Source organism: Perca flavescens, chromosome 11, assembly GCF_004354835.1.
Source record: "Perca flavescens isolate YP-PL-M2 chromosome 11, PFLA_1.0, whole genome shotgun sequence".
NCBI lineage: Eukaryota > Metazoa > Chordata > Actinopteri > Perciformes > Percidae > Perca > Perca flavescens.
The window spans coordinates 19,849,633-19,876,869 of record NC_041341.1 but is presented as its reverse complement, the minus strand read 5'-3'; the positions used below and the strand labels follow the sequence as shown (position 1 = coordinate 19,876,869).

At 40.4% G+C, this 27,237-nt stretch overlaps 2 protein-coding genes across 2 annotated transcripts; one reads left to right on the top strand and one right to left on the bottom strand.

Moving 5' to 3' along the window:
- The first annotated feature begins 78 nt into the window (after positions 1 to 78).
- On the top strand, positions 79 to 8,109 carry ino80da (INO80 complex subunit Da). Its single transcript, XM_028590747.1, has 10 exons — positions 79 to 642; positions 2,567 to 2,813; positions 2,915 to 3,726; positions 3,884 to 3,977; positions 4,063 to 4,287; positions 4,542 to 4,651; positions 4,882 to 5,015; positions 5,163 to 5,380; positions 5,560 to 5,717; positions 5,809 to 8,109. Exons 2-10 carry the CDS (start codon positions 2,596 to 2,598, stop codon positions 6,837 to 6,839), a joined length of 3,000 nt encoding a protein of 999 aa, XP_028446548.1. The 5' UTR covers positions 79 to 642; positions 2,567 to 2,595; the 3' UTR covers positions 6,840 to 8,109.
- Positions 8,110 to 10,721: 2,612 nt separating this feature from the next.
- On the bottom strand, positions 10,722 to 25,113 carry stk24a (serine/threonine kinase 24a (STE20 homolog, yeast)). The gene is made up of 11 exons (XM_028590752.1): positions 24,539 to 25,113; positions 20,000 to 20,230; positions 17,591 to 17,647; positions 17,340 to 17,448; positions 16,465 to 16,622; positions 15,341 to 15,526; positions 15,090 to 15,235; positions 14,819 to 14,951; positions 14,604 to 14,681; positions 14,259 to 14,395; positions 10,722 to 13,902 (listed from the first exon to the last, which is right to left on the bottom strand). The coding sequence occupies exons 1-11, from the start codon at positions 24,578 to 24,580 to the stop codon at positions 13,869 to 13,871; spliced, it is 1,311 nt and encodes a 436-aa protein (XP_028446553.1). The 5' UTR covers positions 24,581 to 25,113; the 3' UTR covers positions 10,722 to 13,868.
- Between the last annotated feature and the right edge of the window lie 2,124 nt (positions 25,114 to 27,237).

The following is a 27,237-nucleotide window of genomic DNA, read 5'->3' as shown; positions in this document are numbered from 1 at the left end:
ATAAATATGTACAAGTGATGGTACTAGCCTGTTTTGATGCGCCACAAGTCAACTTTTCCAGTCTCGAGCTCCTGTACCTGTCTTGTACGTGGTCCATCATCAGTGAACAGTGGCAGCAGGGCTGGTAACTCATTTATACGGAGGACGGTAGCGGGGGTCCAGGTGGAATTTACACTGTAACGTTTTGCAGGACCCATCAGTCAATATTCTTTAACCCAGTTGTTTCAAATTCGAAAAATGTAAACGGCAATGTCATTCACACAAACTGCATTTTTTGTTCTAAAGAGATTAACATGACACTTCCACACTGTAGGGGCTTTTAACAAAGTTAAATTTCCAATATGGTAGGAGAGGTTGTTGTTGTTGAGCGGATTGTTGTCATGTCCTCGCAGTGCCTGTAGTGGTGCTGTGAGGAGTCTGCTGTGGATCCAACAAAAATCCTCAGCAGCCTGCCTACTGCTTAATTTGCTCTGGATAGCTTATATTTAAATGCATCCTTATTTCAAGATATACCGAGCTCGATGAAGATCACTGTTATTATCCTGTCTCGAATATCGATGCACAAATAGCCTAGCTGATTCTAATAGACATTTCGGCCGTCTATCTGGAGCGAATACCTCACACAGCCCATACCAATTCAAGGTAAGTGAAGTCGTATGCAGCCTCGGTCTCGATTTTTGAGTGTATCGTTTTGCACAGGCTTCAAGCGGCCGGGCGTCCAACTAGAGTCCGCTGTGCTATCGAAGCTAATAGGCCTCTTATTAATGACTCATTTATTTTATGACCTGTGATCTTACTAAATAACTCCGCGCCTGAAGTAGATATGACGAGTTATGCAATGTTGACAATCTCAAGTCCTGTAACCTGCTAATGCGACACTGTAACGAATAATTCATATCGATTATTACAGAGGCCTTCGGGACAGGCCTTAAGCCTCGAATGCAGACCCTTTGTTTCAGAGTATTTCGCCATAAATGTCAGATTTTTATAAACCCAGAAATCCCACGATTGGGGTCAATTATTGCTTGTAATTCATGATAATGTTTGCATTTTTCTTAATGTAACTAAACTGAAAATAGACCTTTTATAGTGTTGCCATTCGTTTCCGTTTCCTGGTTAGCTACCGCCTACTAATCTGTGTTTTTAGCTTTGATAGCTTGTCAGCTAACTAGCAAATTTGACATTTCGTGTCTGGTCTGTTAATAAAAATTTATTTCGGCCTGAAAATGGATAAAGCTCGGTTTTATGGATTAGGACACGGGAGTATGTTACACGTATACGTTTGCAAGTTCATACTGTAAAGTTTCACATCTGTCCATCGGCTCCAAGCTAATGTTGGTAAGCTAACGTTAGTCACCGTTTGCTGCCTGTCCGGTTCTCCATATCTAAAGTTGTTAACGTGAACCCAGGCTGATACAAATGACACTTTAGCCAACACGTACCTCAGCTGCCAGATCTGTGGAAGCCCATTTCCGCCAATGTGATAAAAAAAAAATAAAAAATAGATCCTGTAAATCATTGACGTTTTAATGAGTTAGTTACCTTCCGTGGAGTTTTTTTCTCAAATTAATGAATTAACTGTATTATCTAAAAAATAATAATTAACTTATAATAATAAGTTAGTTTATTTTGGGAAAGTTTGTCATTGAGATACTAGCTAAGTCATTATTTTCAGATTTGAACTCAACATTTTTAGAAAGTTTCAACTATTGGAGTTTTCACACCTGCCTTGTTTAGTTCTGTTGAATCGAACCCTGGAGCGGCAGGTGTGAACGGTGTTCTTTTTTTCTTCTTCTTTGAAGCACAAAGTAGAAGACATTAGTCTTAATTGCCTTCTCATTTTTGAAAACGCACAATTCAAGTTAAAAGTAGCAGCTAAATTCCTTCTCAAGCTTGGCAGCTAATTCTACAATTATCACAACGTATTGTGATATACTCGCAGCGTCCTGTTTGTATGCTTGTTTATTTATGAAGCGTTACATTTTAAAATGTAATGATGCCTTCAAACTAGCAAGTGACAGTTTTTTAGATTTTGCACTGTAATGCAGAGTCAGACCGCTGTCATGCAATGTACTGTTTTACCACCATCATATTATCTTTTAAGTGCTAGCTTGAGGGATAATTGAATGGACTTTCTGAGAATTACCTATTCTCTGTTTACCACCCATTTATCAATGAGATATTTTGACATTGAAAATTAGGCGTGAAAGCTACTAGTATTAAGTAGCAAAGTTTGTCTAGACTAAAATGTTCTCAAATAAGTAATAAAATGCCAGTGCAATATTTATTATTCACAATATACAGTCTAACAGTAGTTTAACGATAAGCAATTATGAAATCGGTCTCTTGAAATGTCATTTTTAACATGACCTCAACAATGCAACAAATTATATTGCATAATTATTTGGATATTTATTCTCATTAAATACCTACATTAGCTTAGAGCTGGGTAAACGGTCACCTGTTGTAGAAGTGACTATTTCCATGCCTCTCAAGTACTGTATACCTCCACAGTATAAAGTGTTTGTGATGTAATTCTTGGTTTCCCCTGACTTTATCCCATCAGCTGATGTTGTCAAGAACAAGAGTCACGTGATGTATGAAGGCAAACACATACACTTCTCAGAGGTCGACAATAAGCCGTTGTGCTCGTACAGCCCAAAGCTCTGCAAACAGCGCAGACTAAATGGCTATGCTTTCTGTATCCGGCACGTTCTGGAGGATAAGACAGCCCCCTTCAAGCAATGTGAATATGTGGCCAAGTACAACAGCCAGCGATGTACCAACCCCATCCCCAAGTCGGAGGACCGCAGGTGTGTATTGTTTGTGTGCATATGTTTAGCATATTCCACTATGCTGTGCAGAAAACATTATTCTGTTCACAGTATGCTGAGGATGTGTTCTTGTTTTACAGATACTGTAACAGCCACCTGCAGGTTCTGGGCTTTATCCCCAAGAAGGAACGGAAAAAGAAACATGACGCTTTGGAGGAAATGCGCTCACGGGCTCACCTGGAGTCAGTGGCTCTCAACATAACTGTGCCCTCTCTAGCTCTGAAAGCTCCCAATGGTCTAGATGAACTTCCGCCATCTCCTCCCTGTACACGCTTGTTACCCCTCCCTGATGGGGAACTCCTGGACCCTTTTGCCTTTTATGAGGATGACACAGATGGGGAGGAGGTGGGTACTCCTTGGAAGGGCAGCGCCATCAAGAAGAAACTACAGAGTCGGCTGGTGCTCAACCAGAAACTTTGCCATGACACAGACCTCTTCCAGCCACCTCCTGAGCACTTTAGTCCCTCCCCTGCCCCCCGTGTCCTCCCCTCCTCGCCGCTCAACACTCATCTCCCACGGCAGCAGTCAGGTCTTCTCCAGCCACCCCAGCACTCCAGCGTGACTTCCTTCATCTTTCCAGGACAGCAGCAGGGTTTATTATGCAATCCACCACCACCTCAGACGGTCAACTTTCTGCCTCCAGGGATGCCCGCTAATGCAGCACCCAGTCCAGTGCAACCTTCTGGGCCATCACTCAGCAGGAAAATGCCTTTCACTGCTACTCACTTGCCGGTCAGTTGCAAGGACAGTGGCAGTAACAATCAGCGGCACATGGTTGTCATGCGTCCCGCTGCCTTCTCACCTTCTGCCAGCTGCATGGCCAGGTTGCAACATCTGGTGCAGCTCTGTGCCAAGACACACGAGGAGCATGAAGACCTCTTTCCTCATCTAGGTGCTTAATTTAAATCCATTTACCACTCACTTTTTTACTTACTTATAAATTGAATGTGCAGTTTTTAGGGACTGTCTAAGATAGTTCAGATATAGTGTGGCAATTGAGATTTGAGCCTGCTGACATAGTTGAGCTGCTCTAACAAGTTCTCTTCCAGGACTGGACTGGTCAGAAGACAGTGCTGATGATGATGATGAAGAAGAGGCAGAGACATTTGATCCTTTCCAGAGCTCTTGGAGACCACAGAATGGGTCGGTATCTCAATACTTAAGCCCACAGTATAAACTTTGACCTGAGGCGTCTCGTCATGACTGCTGTCAATTGTTTTCTAAATAGGTTGGAAGATGAGAGCGGTTCCTCGCGGAGAACGCGTCTACTTAGGCTTTGCTCCTATCTCCAGGAGAAATACAAGCACATGTGCAGACAGGAGAGGGCGAGTATCCGCCAAAAGAGATACCGCTATGCCTTCCGCAAAGCCTTGCTGCACGCCGCCAGTAACAACCCCAACTGTGCTGGGCAGCTGATCCAGGAGTTACGTGGTGCCTCTCGAAGCTCTTCAAGGTATTCTCACATATGCAACATAGTCACAGTAAGATCAACTCCCATGTGTTAGGAGGTGCCAGCATGGTTAAACCAGTCACAAACCTTCCATCACCCACCTGTGTTTTATATCAGCGCAACTAGCAAAGTGTGCTTTTATGACTGACTTGTTGATCTTCATCTCCTGATTTGAAACGTACAAAACATATAACGCACGTGGAGTGTCGTCAGTGTTATTGCTGTTCGCTCAGTCCTGGGTCTGTATGTCTCTACAGTGTGGCTCCAGCAAGGCAGCAGAACACAGATACGGGGACCTGCAGTGGCAGCACAAAGGGCCAGGCCTGCAACAACAGGGCTCTGCCCTTCACTCGACAATGCTTTCAGCGTATCCTTTCCACTACATCGCTGATTGTACAGCTGGTCACTACAAGTGCAGAAGAATGGCTTCAGTTTTCTAATTTGAAAATACGGGTTTTTCAGTTTCAGTTGTACGTGTTTTAAATAATGTCACATCGCATAGTGTGAAGTACAATATTCCTTTTGTGTTGGAGTACCACCACAGAGTATCACGTGCTCTGTCTAGTGTATTGTTATTTCCTTTATTGTACTCTGCAGACATCCTGTTGAATCGTTCCCAGCAGCTCTTTGCTAGTTGCACAGCCAGATTTGCAGATGGTCAGCAGTGCTCCATCCCTGTGTTTGATATCACGCACCAGACTCCACTCTGTGAAGAGCATGCCAAAAAAATGGTGAGTTCCATATTCAAAGGGCATTTTTGACATTTTGGAAATACCCTCTCTTTTGCCGAGTTAGACAAGAAGATTGATAACACTTATAGACATGAGAATGGTATCAATGTGATGATGACTCGATGCTCTACCACACATAACTCACAGGATAACTTTCTGCGAGGGGATGGTAAACGACGAGTGCAGCACCAGCAACAGCGAAAGCCACGTAAAAAGACCAAACCCCCGGCTCTCACCAAAAAACACAAGAAGAAGAGGAGGAGAGGGCCGCGGAGGCCTCAGAAACCCATCCCTCCAGCGTTGCCGCAGGGGAACCTGGGAATGCCTTCTACAAGCTTAGCAATGCCCTCACAGGCCAGCATCAGGTCTGCTACACTCGTGTCTCTACACTGTCGACTTAAAAATGTAGTGTGCAGAGAACCAGTGTCAGGGAGAATACCCTCATTCACAGGCTCTCACGTCACACACGTTTGAACGGCTCCTTCTCTACAGTAGCATTTTGTATTTCTTAACTAAGCCGTTTTTAATCTCATGTTTGTGGCAGGAGCCCTTCAACTCCAGACCTGAGTACAGAGGAGCTTCCTGACGATATCACCAATGAAATGGCAGACATTCCAAATGATCTCGAGCTAAACCAGGAGGATTTCTCCGACGTGCTACCCAGACTACCTGATGACCTGCAGGACTTCGACTTGTTTGAAGGTTGTCGTACAGCTCATTCTTTCCTGTGTATTCTAACAAAGTCCTCCCTGTATGTGATTTTTGTAATGATAAATGTTGTGTCTGTGTGTAGGTAAAAATGGGGAATTACTGCCCACCACAGAGGAGGCTGAGGAGCTGGTGCGAGCACTGCAGGCTATGGGGTCTTACCCAGATTCTTTGGTGTGCCTGACCTCCATGGGAGACCTGGCCCCATCTGAAGGAGTGGACCACCGAGCCATGACTGTGTTCCCTGGGCCAGTCCAGCCGGGGGGCATGGGGGACCTGCTCAACAGCCGCATCCCTACAGAGAACTTCACTAGCCTCGAGCTGGAGGACAACCTACTGCAGTCCACTGGGGGTCACTTCCCCCCCTCACCGCCATCTCAGCCCGCTAACCAGCCCCAGACGTCATGCTCCAACCTGACCTCCTCTTCTTCTACAGTGGCCCACTCCACCACCTCCCTGCTCACTCAGACCTCCATAACAGAGCGAACGTTTTCCCGGGCGCACGCGTCCCACGTCCTGGCCAAGTCGAACGCGCCCACATCATCACCCCAAGGCAGCCACTACAGCAGTGAGCACGTGCCATCCCCATACAGTGACCACATATCTTCTCCCCATGCCAGCTCCTTCCAGACAGACACCCCTCTACTGCTGGAAGTCCCTCTCAGTGGGGCACCAGGACCCCCGCGCTCATCATGGAACAATCTCCCTCTCCCCCTCACAGACCCCACGCAGTTTGGCAATCTCATAGGATCAGAAAGTCATCTCATATCCACCTCCCTGTCCACGCCCCCGGCCACCACCCACTCTGTGACGCTGCAGCCCATGGCTGCGCTCTCAGCGATGCCCCAGAGCGGCATGACAGGTTTGACGACATCCCCTTCCCCCTCATCCTCCCTCCCATCCTCTTCACACGATCTTTTGACCTCCACACAGCCCAAGCAACAGCTCCCACAGTTCAGCGCGGCCTTTGGCCATCAATTGGCCTCCCACAGTGGCATCCCGAAAGACGTGCAGCCCAGCCACAGCTCCACAGCGCCCCCCGCTGGCTTTTCCATAGTTAGTGCCACTGCTGCAAGTGCCAACAGCGCCACACCACCGTTCACGCAAAGTAAATGAGAGCAGTCGGCCTGCAGCGGCTACACAATGGTCTGTGGACTCACAGTCACTTACAATTCAGTCGACTGGCTCCTGATTGACCATCCCTCTTCATCTGCTACATGTGTGCAATGTGGTAATAGTGCACTATTTGATAATGAATTTGCACAACCTCAGATTTTCCTCAATATTTTCTATTTCCGTTCTTTTATTCTGTAGCCAGGGGGTCTCTGGGATTTTAAGTCAGTGTGAGTCCACTTGTTTGATGCCTTGTGGTTTCGGCAGCAGGGAGTAACTGTCAGATTTTGGGATGAAATAAACGGGTGAAAATTTGGGGGAAGGACCTTAGCAGAGATTATCTGTCACAGTGCTCAGAATTCGTTGACGTAGAAGCCTCAATCAGTGGTCGGTTTGTTTGCTTTGCCAGTTAAAGTTTCAAGTTAATTTTACTTAAAATCCTGTCTTTAAATGATCAACTGTACCCTGCCTTGCTACGATAGCCCTTGCATTTCTAATTTCCCACCTGTTTTATACACTGCTTCTGTCACCCTCTGAAAAACAAAGAGTACAGGTTGTGATATTTGTGACCCATTATGTTTCAAGCTATTTAACTGTTATCATGATATAGAATCTTACAGAGTCAGATTTCACAGTCATATCTATTTACCAAAATACTTTTAAACAGCTGTTTTTATATTGTGTATACTGTATATGTGCTCATTTATTGGTTTGCTCAGATGTCAAAATCTCTGACCTCACCGTTGGTTGTGGGACTCTGAGTGGCCTAGTAGACACTTGAAGGTAAATATAGTTTCTTAAAGCAATAAATACATTAACATAACTCTAGCATTGTAAGGCATTTTATTGGTCTCATTACATGTAGCTTCACTTGCTGGATCAGGAATATATTTTGGCCTCTATAACTGTTGCAGACTTTATTTTACCTCAGTTTCACTCAGAACTAGAGCCTATAGTGACCAGTAATCAGGTCAGCCTAACTTCTCATACTGAGTGGATTTGTAAGGCTAATAAATGAGTTTCAGTGTTAATGGTAGGGGGGGGTGATGGTGTAATCCAGGGACTTTAAGTGTCTACTCTCAAAGGTGCTCTCTGGTCCACATATACAATGGTTACAAATTCAGTGTCAGGACTCTAAAGAAACCCACTATAAAACAACAAGGCCACAATACCCAGAGAGGGATTAGGTAGGTGATTTAAATGGTATCAATTGGTGTGTAAAGCAGTGTCTGATTTACTCTAAAACTCACTTATAAAATGATTTTAAGCTCAATGATGTGAACCTAGGGTCTGATTTTAATTTTAAATGATAACCACATGAGGGCTCCTCCCCTGTCTGTTACCGACTCATACAGCAGTACAACCATGGCTTTTGATAGATATATTAGACATTTGACAGATTGTCAGGCATTGTTGCGTATTAGAAATATAGAGTAGCAAGTCTATCTTGGGGTTTGTTGGTAAATTATTGAGTAGCAATGGATTGAAATTGTTATTTGCAATGTATTCAGTGGAAACTGTCTTGTAGAATGAGTCTCTTGTTTTTAATGGCTATCAAAAATGGTTGCAAGTGCAACGAAAAATGAATAAAAACATTGTTTAAAAAAAAATGTTTGCAAGTTGGAGGGAGCAATGTTTGTATGCTGTCATTTAATTTTCAAATGATATTCTGATGGGATAGTATTTTTGATAGCTATTAAACTCCAGGAAGAAGTTTTGAGATTTGCATGGGGAAGCAACCTTTTGTGTGAGAGCATTATATTTTTAGATTATGGTCACTGGCTTGATTCTTGGTGGTATGAAACATAGAAATATATGCATCGCCATTTTATTTTGTGGAGGAAAACAGATTGTTACAATATGTTGTTTTTCCAACAAATTTGCACAGGAGTGGATGAAGTCGGTGGTGTTTCACAAGTCCCGTGTCTCTTGCCTTTTTATTTTTTTGCTTGGACGCTTATTAAATGAACAGCTGCCTACATTACCAGCTCTGAGCCTGCACCAGACCACCCCCCTCCCCTCCACTTCCAGCTGTGAGAAGGCCCAGTTCTGTCTCCCTTCCAAAGAGAAAACACATAATGAAGTGTAAACCCGTAGCTCCACCAGAGACGACTGGGCTTCTCAGTGACTGCAGTATTGTAACTAAGTCATAAACACAGTGCCCATAAAAGTTAAAAAAAATTAAATAAATCAAGTTGGATGAAAATGTTTGCAAGGCATTACTGCTGTATCTACATAGCATGAGATTAGTCACTGCACCAGTTTACTCTCCCAAAAACCACGTAGAACAAAATTAACAGGACTTGTACCGTAGGCACATTTAACTGCTTGAATTCAGAGATGGCTGACAAATTCCTATACTCATTGAATGTACTGTATTACTGTTTTTAAGGATAGGATGAGCTAATCTAGTCACCTTTTGTTATTGGTCCTTGTTTAATTTGTCTAAGGTATTTTTTGTATACAAAGGTTTACATTTTTATGTATATTTTTCTTGTGTACAAATTATGTAATATGTGTAAAAACACTGTATGTAATATCTGTATATAGTGTGAGAAATTTGATCTTTTGTTTTTGGATGTATAAATAAAACTTGCTGTGAGGTATTTGCTGACAGTTTGTGGTGTTTTTTTTTTTTACTGGTCACTTACAAATAATTTTTCAATAAAGATGAGGTGAGGTATTGCATGCACACCACCACAATCTGCTGCAATATACTGTTGCATTTAACCAAGTATTTCCATGCAGATGATGGATTTTCACAAATTAAGATAAAAAACAGCAATTCATGTAATGAATCTCTTGATTTTTAATTAACTTGTGCATTTTTTTTAAATGATCAATTTATTATTTTTAACATACAACATAAAGAACAAATAAATACACTCAAACAAGAACCAACAAGAGCCAGTGCTGAGCTATCATTTTCTTGGTTGTGGTTGAGTTTTCTTCGGTCTCCCAAGCAGGTGTAATTTAGAGTTGGCATTAAGTAACAAAACAAATCGGGTCAGTAGGAATTCAACATCCTATCAAAAACTGTTCCAAAACTCTTGCACCTGTTCACACTCCCAGACCATGTGCAGGAAAGTTCCAGTTTGTTCAGGTTGACAGAACATGCAATAGGGAGTAGGAATGGCTTTAGAGATGTATCTCTTCTGAGGCGTCCAATATGTCCTATGACATATATTGAAGTGGATCTGCTGGTGATTTGGGTTCTCTGAACAGTGGGAAATGTTGTCCCAAACTGTCTCCCAATTAATTATGTTCCCCTCCGAGCTCAGCTCTCGCTCCCATTTCTTTACTATTGGGAGTTCTCCTACGGATACTTGCATCAGTTTAGCATAAATCTCGGACACTAATCCTCTCACCGGAGAATCAACAAGCCATTTAATGATTGGGTGCATCTCAAGACTGTTCCCCCATGGCACTCCATAACATTTTAGGACTGATCTTAAGCAAAGATAAAAGGAAGGAGGATGTCCTAGGGACCTCAAAGCAAGCTCTCAGGTCTTCAAAACTTAACATATCTTCATCATTGAATAGCTGGTCTAAAAGCATAAATACCTCGGTCACTCCACTGGTTACAAACAAAAGGTCTGTTACCAGACATTAATTATACATTGTGCCAAATTGGGGTGTTCAAATGCAACTTATTGTTTAACTTGTGCGTTTTAAAAACCTACCATTATCATGGGTTGCAGTGCACAGGTTTGTCTAACTTAAGACTGTAATACGGTACCACAACATGCAAGAAGGGTGATATTTTCGAGATACACTGTAGATTGGCGGATGCTGTTATAACTGTTCTGAATCACAAGAAATCTCCAAAAGCTATTGCAGGCAAGCAAATTTCAAATAAGGTCAGGTCAAACAATGGCAAAACTATTCATCATTCAAGTACTGGATTTTTATTTTTTCCTTAATCATTTGACAACTTTCAATAAATCCAACAACACTGTCCTGAATTAGCAAACATGTATCCCGGACAATTAAACTGTCTGCAAAGTCACAAAATTAAATGTACATTTCAAGTGATTGCTATCCAGTGTTTACTGAAACTTTAACACATCACAAAAACAAACTTTACTCCCTCTATTACATAATACTGCTCTTTTGGGTTATAAAAATAGTTTAATAGAATATATGCCTACTTGTGCTAAGAAATGACTCCTGGTGATCACACTGCTTTATTGCCATTCAACACACACAAAACTAATATTATTGTCACATAATATTGTAGCCTTTTAAAGTACCATTTCAAAAAAACTAAATAAATCTGCAAAGTGCAACACATAAAAAGATAAGTAGACCATGTAAGGTGCAAATTGTGTTGAATTTGTCTCTGTTTGGGATGAAGGCTTTACATGGCACATTTCACATGAAGTTTGAATGGAGAGTCATTTTTCACAGAAGAGTAGAACACACAAAGGAAAATGGAAATCATTGAGTGTGGTACCTTTACTTGATTTGGTTAACCGGTTTCATTTGAACAATGTATTTGATTAAACTGTGCATTCCACCAATTAGCAAGCAGAAAAAAAAAGAGAATGTCTTTGGAGAGAAATGTGGAGTACATTATATTCTGTTTAAATGATGACATAACAGTTAAAATAATAGTTCGATACAATAAGCTAATTTGCTTTTTAGCGTCTTTACAGTATCGAGCTAAATATGAAGCTACGGCTAGCAAAGCAACTAATTGACATTTCCTTGTTGCTAGGCAACCATCGGAGATACCAGGAAGTTATTGGCCCGAGGCAAGAAATACTACGGCACATAGCTAACCTCCTGCAAGATGCCCAACTGTCGTTTTACACTTCAGCTTTTGTACGAATTAAACCATCAAACAATGTCTTAATTGGTCAGTTTTAGAGGGGCTGGTAGGCAGAGCTTACCTCTGGACCATGGATAGCAGTTCCCGCCCAGTTTCCAGTCTTTGTGCTAAGCTAACAGACTTAGTCGCATATTTAACGGGAAAATATGAGAGAAGATCAATCTTCTAATCCCCCCCCACACACACACAAGAAAGCAAATAATCGTATTCCCCAATGCTGAGTTCTCACTTTAACTTACCCTGTTTACTGTGTACTGCCCGTGGCAAACAGAATATATCATCCAACTCCATAAAAATTATTTTTTAATTCCTTTCGTCTGTGAAGAAAAATTAGTAAATTTGTTCATGCATGCATCATACTGACAAGGAATGAAAGAAATACTTTTGATCTTTTATCATTTAAAAAGTATTGCTGCATATGCACTGTAATGCCAGAGGCGGGGGGAAGAAAGAAAAGAAATCACAACAAACGCATTGGATCTAACATTTTAAAGCGGATACTATTCATCCCATTCATCACAAACACTCTAAGGCTGATTCCACTCAGTTTAGGACTCAACATTCCTCCAGTCCTGCAGCAGTATACTACAACGCATACTGCTCAGGCCAACAAATAGGCGTTATACTCTTATGCCATCATGCACATTCCTTTTAAGCTACTCAGTAGTAGCAGCAGTGCCACTGGTTTCTGAACACCTCCTGGCTTTATGTTAATATAAAGAGCAGTGTCTTTACTATGTGAGAAGTCTTTGTCTATATGCATTTACTGTACAAAAAAAAAAAAAAAACTCTCACAAGTCCAAATGGAAAGATACAACCAGACAAATATTACACTGCATGACCAATTCCAGAGTCCAAGCTGTGAGACTTCAGGTGGACTTTATTTTGTCCCAGATAGCATACCTGAAAAATACTGTAAGTCTCATGCTACTGTTTTATGGCTACTTTGTTTATAGTCAAAAGGCATTTATACTTGAAGTGCAATTAAAGCTGTAGGTACGCTGAGGCGATAGATAGTACCACTGCAGCTCCTAGGAAGACTAACAGAGTCTGCTGATTTATAAACTAGATGATGGCACTGCCCTGTTAATGGAATGAATGGACGAAACCTCAGTTTATTTAACCAGTCAAAAACACACAGCAAAAAAATAAGGGTTTGAGGCAAAGTCCAACAAACTGTCAACTCGAGGCCTTGTGGAGCTGGCAGAGCATCCAGTGTGTTTAAAAACTGGTGGGGGCTTCATCGATCCAGCCTTTTGTTGTTTTTTACATTCTCCTACATTACCGCAGCCACAGCAATGAGTGTGAAACCAAAAGGTTAAAGAGAATAAAGAAATATAAAATAAATCAATAGTAAAACATGAGGGCAGCCATTTTCATTCACTGGATGAGTACTAAAGTTTTACAACTGGAGAAATCAAAGACCGATATACAAAAGAACAAGTAGAAAGGCAAGGCAATCTCATGTATGGCCATTTTAGTCTCTCAAAATATTCACCTCATAAACATTATCTACAGTTTGCATTTGGCCATTTGTACACAGTGGTTCCATTACAAACACTCCATTTTTTTTCATGAATCTGTAGAAATTAGCTTATTTACAAGTCCGTACAACCACCCTACAGAGCTCTTTCCATCTCCCAGAGGACCCAATCCACTTAAAGCAGGATACCTGAGTTTTCAATAGAATGCTTCAACCCACTCGTCACGCTTCACCGCACAGTTCACACGATCTCTCGCACAGCCACAGCCACACACACACACACACACACACACACACACACACACACACACACACACAATTAAGCAAGGTACTTTCTCCAAAAGGATGCGGAGTGTAAACCTTTGTGAAAAAGCCACAAACTCACCAAAACCAATAACTCAAGAGTCCTTGCAGAAAGATAGCTGACTCCACCATAAAAAAAATAAAAATAAAAAACAGTTGTGAAGGAGGTATTGAGAAGGGACATCTTACAGCAGGTGGCAGTCATGGTGGCTGGCCACTGACTGTCCTGAATAGGACCCTCTGGTGGTGTGCTAGCGAATAAACAGACATTACATGGGCCAGGATTTGCTTCAGGAAAATTAGTGATGGAGACTTTCCTGGGAGACTTCATCCTGGCTGTGGAGGTCAGAGGAAAAGATCTGACTGCTGCCACCAGGGTGGAAGATTAGAGCAGAGCTGGATGTAGCTCCTCTCAATGACTGGCAGCGGTTTGTGGCACAGAAAACCTGACGAACATCAGAAGAAAGGTTAATATTTACGGTCTAAACAGGCCTTGGGTTGAAACAACTATCACACTAGTGACTGTAATGTTCATTACACAACAGCACTGGACGGATGGAAAACGAATAGCCCCTTTACTATTCCTATATCTTATATTTCATTGTCGACCAAGGTGTTGGACAGATGGACCAGTCAACGGTCAGGCAGAGTGGCACCACAATATGTCCTTAATAAATCCATTAAATGGGCACATACATACATACATCACATTTAGGAAGTAAATATGCAATATTCTGGGAGTTTTACATTTAAATATAAGTATAAGAATATAATGAGAAGTGATAATATGAACCCTGATTACCTCTGAAGTCTCTGCACTAGTTCAGCTACCAGGGAGTCACAGATCCCTGGGTGGGTTTCTTCTGCCAGTAAAATGGCCTCCTGCAGCTCCTCTGCAGCCTCCGGCTTGCCATTACGCATCTCGCCCTTTTCTTTCAACTGCAAAAATGACATTTCCATTACATTTGAACTTTTTTAATATTTTATTTGTCGAGTAATCTCTGACATAAATATATCTGAACATACGGTAGATTTCAATCAGTGTGATCTGCATTGATTACAACAGTTTTACAATAGTTTTATTTTAAAGACATGTATTTGGTGATGATGATCGTTTTAACTTGGGGTAACCGGTTAGTGCCATTACCTCAGTAAACAATGGAGAAAAGATTGTTGATAAGCTTTGTGACAAAGGCCTCTTGGAACTCTCTGGACTCTCCTGCATCTGGAGAAAAAAAAAAGGATGATTTTAATGTTAAAAAGGGAAATCTGAGCCCTTTGACACAGGGAAGACATGGCTTTGCCAACAAGAGTTACTACTAATTTATTACTTTTTCCCTCTACAACGCCGTATGGTCCCACCTGTTTCCTTTCGAGCTCAGCAGGCTGTGCTGCCCCATTCTGAAACTTTTTGAGGTCCTTCTCCCTGATGGTGTTGAAGATCCAGTCATCATTGCCAGCGTCATCTCCTCCAGAAGCCTGGCCATTTGGCTCCCTACAGTGACACAGGATATTAGGGTCACCATTAGTGTACTCAGAGTTGCTAGATTTGGTTTTAGAGTATAGATTTGGCTTTAGAGTATGAATTTGCCCTGTCTTGCACCCCCCCATGGTGACGGTGCAGACAACTTACTCATCAGATTCATCAGAGCTGGATTCTTCCCGAGACTGCTCGGATTTCCACCTCTTGTATCTGTCAATCAGCTCTGTCAGATAGGACGTCTTTTTGGAATGCCTTACAATATACTTATGTTTTAACAGCTCTTTGGCAGTTGGCCTCTAAGAAAAACACAGAAAACAAACCTAACAGTGAATAAAAAAAAAAATTAAAATACTGTGCACTATTACTATATAACAGTATGGACAAGAGTCTTTTAAACTTACAAAGCTAGGCTCCTTATTTAAACAGGCTTCAACAAATTCTTTAAGTGGTTTACTGTAGTTCCCTTCCAGTGTTGGTGGATTGTTCTTTGGGATGAGGAATAAGACCTTCATAGGATGAAGCTCAGAGTGTGGCGGCTCTCCTTTAGCCAGTTCTATTGCGGTTATTCCTAATGACCAGATGTCTGCCTATAAAACAAAGACATTTAGGACAGAAACGATCATAATAAAGCAGCAGAATTTCACACATACGTCCACAAATACACACACTGACACAATGACAATGTGAAATGACATTTCAACTGGCTTACTTAACCAGCATGGGTGTATTTGAGGAAGCTCTGCAAACTGAAGACCGTGATGTAGTGGTTGTGTTGACAAACCACACTGACTCATGTTGCAGTTATTCAAAAAATATGTATTTGGTCCTTTTTAGTCTGAAATAGTGCTTAAAGACTAGCCCACGGCAGTCAACAGAGGAATGAAAACAAGGACAAAATGTACTTATCATTTGGGAGTGGTTTCACACAATCTTTTTTCTTTGGACAATGCTTCACCACCTCAACTCTCATATTTATGCTAACTGTTGACACAGCATAGTAGTTTCATGGTCTGTTTAACAACAGGTATTGCCTAAGGGCCTCAGACAAGGTTGGTAAAATGATTTTTATACATCAGCAACGTTACATTTTCATCCCAAGGAGAGACACCAGGCCATTGAAGCAGGTTTTACACACGTCACTGTGTGGATCTGAATAATATAAACACATGACTTAGACATTATAATAAGCCTGTCATATTTGCATAAACTCACCGTACCTTCTCCCCTTCTTGCACTGGTGTTGCTGGACTCACCGCTGGCCCACAGGTCAACTAGCCCAATATAAAGAGTCCCACTACTCCAGATGTTTAATCCAACCCAGCTGATTTAGTAACCCATAGTAAACTTTTGTGATCCAGCTGTCAAACTTCATTGACACTTTGCTGCAGTGACTTGCAGTTAAGGTTACTTACATTTAAAATGTATGGCCATCAGCAATTTATTGACACTGTCCATTTCCTTGGGATTCTGCTTTCCAACACTAAAACCTGACTGCGATAACAATAAAAGTCGGGATGATTCTGACCTTTGAATCGTAGGCGGATTGCTTTATGACTTCAGGTGCCATCCAGAAAGGAGTACCAACAAATGTGTTCCTTTTTATCTGGGTGTCTGTCAGCTGGCCTGCCACTCCGAAGTCAGCCAGCTTCACATCGCCTTGTTCTGACAGCAACACGTTTGCAGCTGAAAGCAAGAGGACAAAGCAAGAGGACAAAAGTATGAGCTGCATGAAGTATCGCTTTTGATAACATTTAGTGCTTAAATGAACATTCAGTATTCGAAAAGATACAGACAATGCTATGTCTTAACCACTTTAGTAATATGATTGTCCTTGGCTTCTGGCGGTAACCTGTTTTCTGGAATTTAAGATCTTGGTTAGAAAAACCTGATTATTTGGTCTTGTAAAGCATTAATCAGGTTTCCAAAAGCTTAGGTAAAGATAAAGACTCAGGACAGAGAACTCTGACCAGTAGACCCACACGTCTTTCTGAAAAAACATTACAGAAAAAAAAAAAAAAATACAGCAAATGTTTGCATTGTTCTCTCCACACCAACATGCCTGCTCTCGTACTATGGATGTTAACAAATTAAAAGGGCCCCTCTATTACCCATCCCTATTTTAACACAAAGATTATTTATAATATAGTAAAGGACAGAGACATGACAGATTACAGATCTCAACAGAATTTACATTCAAGTGTAAAATGTGACAAGATTAAAGTGATGACTTGGGTTTGGGTCCAAATACAGACAGCACTCAACAGCTGGTGAACACGGATTCCAATACACATTAAAGCCTCACTTCAGCATTATTAACAAGAAGATAGAGACCATGTTGTCAAGATTAAACTATTTACTAGACTGTTGTTAAAACAAGGCGATGCCATGCACCAGTCTTACCTTTGATATCTCTGTGGATTTTCTTTTCAGAGTGCAGATACTCCAGCCCTTTCAGGATCTCTCTCAGAATTGTGGCAATCTGCGTTTCATCCAGGGCACCTGGTTCCAACTAGAAGAACGGATAAATTAGAGGATAAAAGGGGTCTTTGGCTTAACTTTGTCTGAGAACTGTCATGCAGTCTGCAAATCAAATTGTCTAAATTAAGATAATCTTCAAATAGGTCCTTCGCTTTATTTGGATATAGACTTACCAAATCCAGGGCTGATCCTCCACCCAAATATTCCATAATAATCCATAATTTTGTACCCTGAAAAATAATTCCAGAATTCAGTCAAATAGGGTTCAAAGTTGCAGTAGTTATTACAAAGACGAACAGTTCATACTTACTTTGTCCATTAAAAAAAAAAAAAAAAAAAAAGAGCAATATTTGCCCCCTTCTTGTAGATTGAAAGAGTCATCTGTTCTGTTCAACAATTTTTTATTAAATGCTACCTGGGCCACCATGGTGCCAAGATGTACATGTAGCAACACAGTAGAGAAATTGTATTGCAAATGGAGGAAATTGCACTGATTTAGGCACTTGGCCAGGCTAATGTACAGTGTGTTCAGTCTGTTAAGGCCTGGACACACCAACCCGACGGCCGACCATCGGCAGAAAAGGCAGTCTGACTGATCACTCGGCTCCCATCGGTCCAAAAAGTGCATCGGAACACACTGGAGCGACGCCGACTTGAGCATACGTTCTGCGCGTGCGTGAGACGTAATACGTCTCCATAACAGCAGGCGACAGTAATCTATATTGTCGGCCAAAAAAATGAAAACCGGAAATGACGAACACGTCACGTGGGTCTGGCTTCTCCCGAATTTCAAAACCGACAATAATGGCGGCTCGTTTGGAATACAATCTCGTATTTTACAAAAATAGTTCACCGAAACGGGTTTCTGAAAACATTTTAAGCTAGAAATAGGCCGTGCAGTTACTGAATCTGTCTGGTTTTTTTTGATCGACAAAGGTCAGTTTGAAAGATTTTCGTCAGGTAAGTGCTTTAACATAAGGGCACTGATTCACTAGTGAAGGGCTAGCACTCCACCAATCAGATTGGTCATTGAGTCCGACTGCCCACTGGCCGATTCAACAAGTCAAATCGGCCCAAATTAAAGCAGACGGCTCACCAAACAGACTCAAGTCACCGACCTCGCCAGACTGTCCGATGGCCGATAATCGGGTTGGTGTGGCAGCGCCTTTAGGGAAACAGACACTTATTACATCATATGACAAAAGGAGTCACAATTGATTTGTGATGGTTAACTCACATAATTATGTTTATCGACTACTATTAATACTAAAATATTTATTTACATTTTAACATTTACAACAGACTGGTTTATCCTTTTCTAGCTGCTGAGAACTACTACTTATTAATCTAAAACATACAGTTAAACAATGCGAGCTGTATTAAACGCCAGTCACTACAACTTCAGATCTGTGGGTTTGTCATCTGAGCTTGTGTGTTAAGATTTCCAGGTGCACACAGACTATTTAAGATGTCAAATTTACTCAGACAGACGGTCTTTTCTGACTCACTAAGTTTTGGAACTGCAGTTCCCATAATGCTTTGGGGATGCAAACAGGAAATAACGTTGGTATTAGTGAGCTTTGCTGTGGGACACAGCTTGAGCCCCCCTTTTATAAGCCTATATTTGTTTACATTTTGGCAACAAGTATGCCAAATTAGCTTTTAGCAGTTCATGTTTGCTATGTTCATATAGATGTAGACAACTATCACTTATTCCTTTAAAATTACTTTGATCCTGAACAAAAGAACCTAAAAATATGATAATTCTAAAAGGCAAATTCTGGAGTTGAAAGGAGCTTCTTCATCTGGGATAATTATATCCTTGGACAGTGTAAATCATACCGAATCTAGAAATATGTACATCGGGTCTGTATTTTGAGATTTGACTGAGTTATGACTCACAGAACTACAATTGTATAGGGTTAAGGGCTTTAAACTACTTTAATTGCCTCCATAAGCCATGTGCTACAGCCACTGCTGCTACATACATACACTAAGCATAATACCATGGTTACGTAATTCACAAAAATAAGCCTTAATTCTCTCCTTCAGCCAGCAGCATAAGTTGAGCTAGTAGACACCACTTCTCTCCTTACTGCTGTTCGCACCATCACCTGTAGCGTGACTAAAAAACTACTATAACTAGAGATGTTAAAGAGCAGACTTTTCCGCTTTAAGGGTGCTGCACCCTTATAACTGTCATGGTGCACTTCTCAACATACAATAAGGCTATACTATATTTCATACACTATTCACCTAATATGCACATGAACACCCTGATTGTCATCGTTTTATTTCAAACCTTATCTGCTGGAGTACAGAGCAAAACGAATAAAACATATGACAAAGTCCAAATACAAGCCCTCAAGCCATATACTACTGCAATGTTGGCCTATTTTTCAGGTTGATCAACAGCAATCTGTGCAATATTACACAGGCAATACTTGTTCCTTTGCCCACATGCATTATTTATTGACCTACATTGTGTACACTTGCTTGCAGAAACACACTACAGACATATGCATTATGTCGATGGACTATTGCAAATTGACAATGGTATTCTTCCTGAGGTTAAAGCTTACCTTTAGGTAGGAGCCATGATACTTGGTGATAAATGGACTGTCACACTGGCTAAGAACTGTGATTTCCTGTTGAATGTCTTCTATTTCATCCTCCGCTTCTTCCAGATCAATAGTTTTAATGGCCACAACCTTCTGAGTCCGATTGTCAATGCCTTTAAAAACTTCACCAAAAGATCCTTTCCCTATCCTGTCCAGCTTGGTAAAAAACTCCTCTGGATCAGCTTTAAAGTTCTGTGTGACAGAGAATGACGGAGAGAGAGAGAGACAGAGAGAACAAAGTGCATTTTAAGATAGGTAGAACCGCAGGCAACAGACAAGATGAACATAAAAAAGGCACAGAAGGTAAAATTACAGGTATTCAAGCACAGGCCCACAGCTCAACATACAAGCAACAAAGCTCCCTCTGGCAGTCTTCAAAATATCTTGCAAACTGTGATGCAGTTATTTTTTTAATCTGGGACACACACACACACTCTAGTTACCAATTAAAGAGAAGGTAATCGGTGAACTTTGATTCACTATAATCTAAAAAAACTGATTTGAAAAATCTACAAAATGTCAGAAAATTTTGAAAAATGCCCATCAGAGTTTCCCAGAGCTGATAGTCAAATAAAAAATCTGCACAGTAGTGATCAGGTAGTGGAGCTGTGGTATCCCACCATTACACCACCCGATCGCGAGTCAATCACAGCGGTCATCGTGACGTTTCACCCTGTTTTTATATCGCATATCAAATAACTAATTAAAACCAAACTTATCTGAGAAAATGACCACCTGAACAATCGGCGTCATAACAACTACTTAAAATGACCGAAACCATCTTTGGGAAAAATTAATTTGCCGTGTACATTGATTTTTTTTAGTTTGGACTTTTACAGACAAAGTCACAAAGTGCTTCACATGCTAAACATTTGTAAAAATACAGTAGAATCCAACAGAAAATAAACAAGGGGAAAAAAGAAAAGAATTATTGAATGACCAATGAAAGTCATTTAAATGATTAAAACCCAAAACCCAAAGTTTCAAAAGAGTCAAAAGCGACTTAAAAAAAAAAGAAAAGCTATCAGGGTGGTGATCAAGATGTTTCGGCTTCACTTTTACAGTCTATGCATTAACCGCTGGGTCAGATTAACAGTCCAAAACAACAATATTCAGAAATATATATGTTTATTCAAAAAGCAGCATATTCTTAAATTTGAGAAGCTGGAAACATGTTTTGCTTGAAAAATGACTCAAACGATCAATCAATTATCAAAATAGTAGAATAATATACTTAAAAGCATAGTATAATAACTCACACACAGTGGTCATTTGATTAGTGATGTCTGGGTCAGATTTTTATTTTGTCACCATTATGTGCTTAAACATTCAATATTAAGTATGTCACACACAGACTCCTTATCTATTATCTAGCCTATATATTCTATTAAAATATGCTTGACAATTGAACAGATCAGCATTAATGGGGTACTCCCTTTATTTAGTCACAAGACAGAGAAATTAAAGAAGAACTGGTCAAAATCAAAAACAGCAGAGACCAAGATATCCTGACTTTTAGTCTCTAGTATGGGTCAAGCAAGATAAAAAATAAATAAATAAAACAGGATCTTTAACACAATGCAACCAAAAACTAACTTTTTCTATGACCCTCCCTGCTTGGTAAATGTTACTGTCTTGTAGGCTTTCTGCCATAAATGTGTTGCCTCAAAGCCCGCTCTGAGATAATCTCCGATGACATCATCAAGGGTATTTTCTCACACTTCAGAAAACTCCCCCAGAGCCACAGAAGACATCACACCACTGTTTTCATTAGGCAGAAAGTACCAAGCATGAGTAGTAAACTGATATTTATGTGTAAATCTATGAAGAAGAGAAGATAGCCTGCCTCACAGATTTCTTTTAATGAGGTCCTTCAGTGTTCCATAGTATTTGTGGTGAGGAGGGTGTCAGTCTGGAACTGTTGTGGCAGGAAAGTTTTGACAGGGTCAAAGACAACCTGTCTTCATTCCACCATGAACAAAATGCAAATGTGGATATTATTTATCAAAACTGCACCTGCAGGCTGCTAATTTCGTTTGAGCCACTTCATGGTTCAATCTCTTGCAATACAGTAATGTTGACAAGTTTCTAGTGTTTTAACCTGTCACTTGGATGACAGCTGGCATAACTAGTGTTCAGTGTGGGATAAGTTTAACAAGAAAACTGATCAGGTTTAGTAAAGCCAATGGCTGTGACACCAATGTTGAGGACAGGCTTGGGACATCCCTACTTTGCTCTACACAGCTCTGCCTAAGCTAAATGGTATCAGTTCTCCGCTTTTTTTCTAGAATAATCAGGAGTGGTATACTAAGAAAAAAAACCTGCATCAAATCATTGTATCAACTTCTGAGCAACTTAACTCAAGCAATGTGCAACTTTTTCAGATCAAATTCCGTGGCTATGATTTACATTTAAAATCACAAGACAGCTTAACATGGACTTAGGCTTACTGACCTCCACCACAAAGGCTAAACAGAAACTGAAGGACTACACCCTAACTTATTGACTGGACTAAATGGCTAAATTTCCCCAAGGAGCACCAGGGTAGAAATAATGGGCTTTGCGTTGCCAGCCCAATTTCCCTTCATACACAGCAATCATTAGGCTAAACTGTCTGAGTAGTGTTTACGGTGCCATAATTTCCATGACAAATATAATACAAAAGTCTATCCTGAAAAAACAAACTATATTATGAAGTTGATCCAAAATAAAATAAAAAATTATATTTTTTGCAGTGGCTTTAATAATAAAGAACTAAAGCAATTAAGCACAAAGCTTTCATTTACCAGGTAACCCAGCCCTAAGAAGATCATCTGTTGGCTCACACAGCATATTGCTACAGTGCCCCCAGAGAACAGTTTCCTGTAATAGTGCTAATGCATGGTGGTCAAATCTATATGGAAGGGGGGATGAGCAGCTGCACTTTGAAAAATTGGCAGAGGTGGCTGCTGAATTTGATAGCAAAGGGCCTTTCCAACAAAGACAAAGAGATAGAGCGGTGCAGAATAAAGCAGAGTAGAAACAACACAACCAAAATACTCTCATAACACTGGTGTGGTCAGTCATCCAGGTGAAAATTATTATGTCGAGGTTGACTTCTGTAAAAACAATGGGAAAAACAACAAGGGCGCTGCAACCACAGACTACACATGATGGGAATGTACTTGCCATTTCCACAGTCAGCAAGTTTACTGCGGCAACTAAAGCTGTCTGAACCTCGCTGTAAAGGCATGTGTTTGATGCCCCCCATCTGCACAATACAACTGTGTAGTCTAGTATCATCCTTGCATATAGTGAAACAATATATGAATTAATATATTACTCCGCCAACTAAATATAAATCTGCAACTGAATATTTTAAGATTGAGAAAAAGTCATTTGATGTTATTATTAGTGCAATTATTAGTCACTTAATTGTTTACTGGCCGATTATTAAATTACAGCCGTTTCATAATTAATGAATCAATTAATTTATCGTGCAAGATTACCAAACATTCTCTGGTTCCAGCTTCTCAAATCTGAAGACTGGCTGCTTTTCTATGTTTCATATAATTGTAAACTAAATACATTTAGGTTCTTTACTGTTGACCGGATAAAAAGAACAATTTAAAGACATCACCTTTTGTTCGCTTAGGGAAATTCACGATTTTCTGACATTGTGTAAACTATAGAAGTGTCAGATTAGTCAACAATGATGGTAATAATCATGGGTTGCAGCCTTAAATGACATGAGCTTCACTTTATGTTTAATGCACCAAACTAACAATTGATTGATGGACAAAATAATCACCAGATTAATCATTAATGAAAATAAGTCAAAACCAATAGGGACTGCTCTATTAGAATACAAACTGAAAAAGTGGACATTATTAGAGCTTAAACGATTAGTCAATTGATCTTTAGTTTATCACAGAAAAATCTTTTTTCAAACTAAAATGCCAAACATTTGATGTTTCCAGCTTCTTAAACGTGAGAATTCACTATTTTTCCTTGTCTTACATTGCAATAAACTGAATATCTTCCAGTTTTGCACTGTGAAAAAAACAACAGTGGACGAGGACTACACAGAAAGTTGGATATGTTAATTTGTGCTTTAACTGCGATGGCATTTGAGCCTGCACAGAATGCGGTTAATGAATTAGGAGTAAACTCGTCCAATATAAATTGTATATGTAGGTTTTGACAGCCCGACAGTCATTCAGTACACGTTAGACTTGACAACAATAATTTAAAAAACGTCAGCCATTTTATCGCATACGGTCATACTGGACTTTGACTACTAGTTGCATTTATCACTGGAAAGTAAAGATGGTAGTCTTAATCGTGATAATAATGGAGGGTTCTTGTAGATAAAGTTATTTACAGGCACAGAGTTAAACTTACGAGCTGAAGGTACAAGGAAACGTTAAGTATAACGTTAAGTAAAATATCAGGTGGCTGTGAACCAAATAAACTTGCCTCTAAAAGTTAACCAATAATATAATAATGTATTGTATTCACCTGAATCCCCGGCAGTCCACTCTGAATAGGGGAAAGAGCCATGGCGTCAAATCGGCAAAGATGACGCCTTTTCCTCGTCTTTATCGGCTTTCCTTATCAGAGGTGTAACGTCAGTTTCCTGACGGGGCCCTGCTTTGGATCACCGGTCCGTGCCGCAAACTCTGTAAGGGTAATTAATGTATCAAACGGAGAGGTCGCTTGATATTGAAAAATCAGCCTGACTTGTCGGCTTGTACTTCCGAGCTGCCTGCCAGCCTTCTCCTCACTCGCCTTCCGCAGTTAGCGAATGTTAGCTACGCTAGGCTAACGTTACTTTAGCAGCTAGTTAGCATACAGTTAGCTGAATAATTATATCTCCATAGACCAGTACGGTCTCTAAGCACGTGCTTGGTAGTTTCCCGATGATAAACTAGAGGTCTGGTTTTAAATAGTCGCACAAGATAAATAAATGCACACTGTTATATAGTTGTATCGCTTGTTGTTCTAGTCTCTCATCACTTTCCTCTGTCGCCCAGCGCCATCTTGGTTAATGTCATTTTCATTTTCCGGAAGACCAATCAGAGGCAGCCTCAGGGAGGAAGACTAGACAGAGTACCTATGTCGTCATTTGTAAATCAAAAAGCGTCACAGAGGAGGAAGAAAGTTCAGGTGCAGGATTTACCCAGTTTCACTGATGAGTTTCACCCATGAGTTTTACACTTAACATATCTTGTGATTTCGGTGGTCTAAACAAAGAGACTATTTTTCCACATATGTATTCCAAAATGTTTTGGATTGAAAATTTAAACTTTCTATCTAGATAAACAGGTGAAATGGTCATTTAGTGATATTTTAATTTATTTTAAAGAATAACTGGACAAAAATGTTACCTTTTTTATCCAACTGTTTATCATCATATTTTTGGCAAATTCCATATACATAAAATTAAATAGACCAATAGAAAAACAAACTTTAGCTTATTTCTAATGGATATTAACCTCTATTACAATTATATTGTCAAGCTGAAAAATACTAAAGCAACAACGACCCAAATAATATTTGAAATATAAAAAATATCGACTGTTACTTAAGGATTAATCTGTTCCCCGTACTTTATTTATTCCTCCTCCTATCTATTATTTTGTTTTTATTGAATGTAAAACGCTTCTTTAGCAAATTAGTTTTTTAAAGAATTTGATTTTTTTCTGTCAACTGAATTTCCCTTCCTCTTTTAATCTTTAAAGGTCCCATGACATGGTGCTCTTTGGATGCTTTTATTTAGACCTTAGTGGTCCCCTAATACTGTATCTGAAGCCTCTGTCCCGAAATTCAGCCTTGGTGCAGAATTACAGCCTTGACCAACTGCCACTTTTCTCGTTTGAAAGCAATGTCTCTCTCTCATGGGTGGGCCGAATTCTTTGGGCGGGCAAAGCAGAGAAAGGGGAGTTAACCTTGCTCCTTATGACCTCATAAGGAGCAAGATTCCAGATTGGTCCATCTGAGCTTTCATTTTCTCAAAGGCAGAGCAGGATACCCAGGGCTCGGTTTACACCTATTGCCATTTCTAGCCACTGAGGGACCATAGGTAGGCTGGGAGAACTCATATTAATGTTAAAAAACCTCAAGTGAAATTTTCATGCCATGGGACCTTTAAACATGCTATTGTTGTTGTTTGAATTTGACTGTTATCAATAAAGTCAGAGAAAGGAATGTGCCATTTTCACACATTTGTGGTTTAATTTACAGATAACAAGGTTAAAATACACAACTGGGCAAAGCAAGCAGCTGTCCTGGGGTCCCAGATTCTCACATTCTTTTGAAACAAATATAAGGATTCAGCACAGGTAGGGCAGGAGAAAAAAATACATCCACCAAGTTTTCAAATTCATTTTTTAATGTATATTTTTTTTAAAGACAAACTTAAACTTTAAAATTACAAACCTATCTTTTAACACCTTTATATTTTACTGTACCTACAATTGTGCTCACATGACCGTGGGGCCAGTTGATGTTAAGTTAGTTAAGTTTGTATCACAGAACCAGATGGTGTCACCTCAGACACATTCTAGACTTTATTTTTTTTAACATCAATGTACGCTGTAACGTTTTTTCACTCGCTGAAGCGGCTGCAGTTTAGATCCTGTCGTGTCTCTGCAGCGGGCGGGGCTGCTCAGTTCTCCCCGCGACTGACGCGCGCACACACACACACAAACACACACGGTGGATGCAGGCAAAAACGGAGAGGAGACGTAGCCTATACAGGCAGAGGCGCGGGAAGTCATTTTCAGCAGGGCGTGCGGGGTGCTGTCGGGGGGACAACGACTCTACTTCTGCCCCCCCTCCATGAAGTACGCTACATATGGTGCAAACTAAATGGGCACTAAATCACATGCCAATCACTACTGGTCAAAAGATTCCTTTGCAGCGGCCCGGGTTTAAATCCGACCTGCGGCCTTTTGCTGCGTGTCATTCCCTCTCTCTCCCCCTTTCCTGTCTATCCACTGTCACTATCGAATAAAAAATAATTAAAAAAAAAGATGAATGACTAGTCCAGCTGAGCAGGCATCAAGTTTGCCTTTCCAGTTCAATAAACCAAGTACTGCCATCTGACTCACACATCACAAGACAGTGTTACAATTAATGAAATCATACCAAAGCGTTGTATGGCTCAAGACTATGGCGATATAGTATTCACTAAAAATCACTCAAGCAGAAAGCAC

Excerpts from the sequence above, each read along its gene's own strand:
- ino80da (XM_028590747.1), top strand. The coding sequence starts at position 2,596 with ATGTATGAAGGCAAACACATACACTTCTCAGAGGTCGACAATAAGCCG. Across the intron at positions 4,288-4,541 it reads GCCTCTCGAAGCTCTTCAAG|TGTGGCTCCAGCAAGGCAGC; the intron begins GTATTCTCACAT and ends ATGTCTCTACAG. Across the intron at positions 5,016-5,162 it reads AAGAGCATGCCAAAAAAATG|GATAACTTTCTGCGAGGGGA; the intron begins GTGAGTTCCATA and ends CATAACTCACAG.
- stk24a (XM_028590752.1), bottom strand. The coding sequence starts at position 24,580 with ATGGCTCTTTCCCCTATTCAGAGTGGACTGCCGGGGATTCAG. Across the intron at positions 15,527-16,464 it reads AATCCGCCTACGATTCAAAG|GCAGACATCTGGTCATTAGG; the intron begins GTCAGAATCATC and ends TTTGTTTTATAG. Across the intron at positions 14,682-14,818 it reads CTGAGCTCGAAAGGAAACAG|ATGCAGGAGAGTCCAGAGAG; the intron begins GTGGGACCATAC and ends TTTTTTCTCCAG.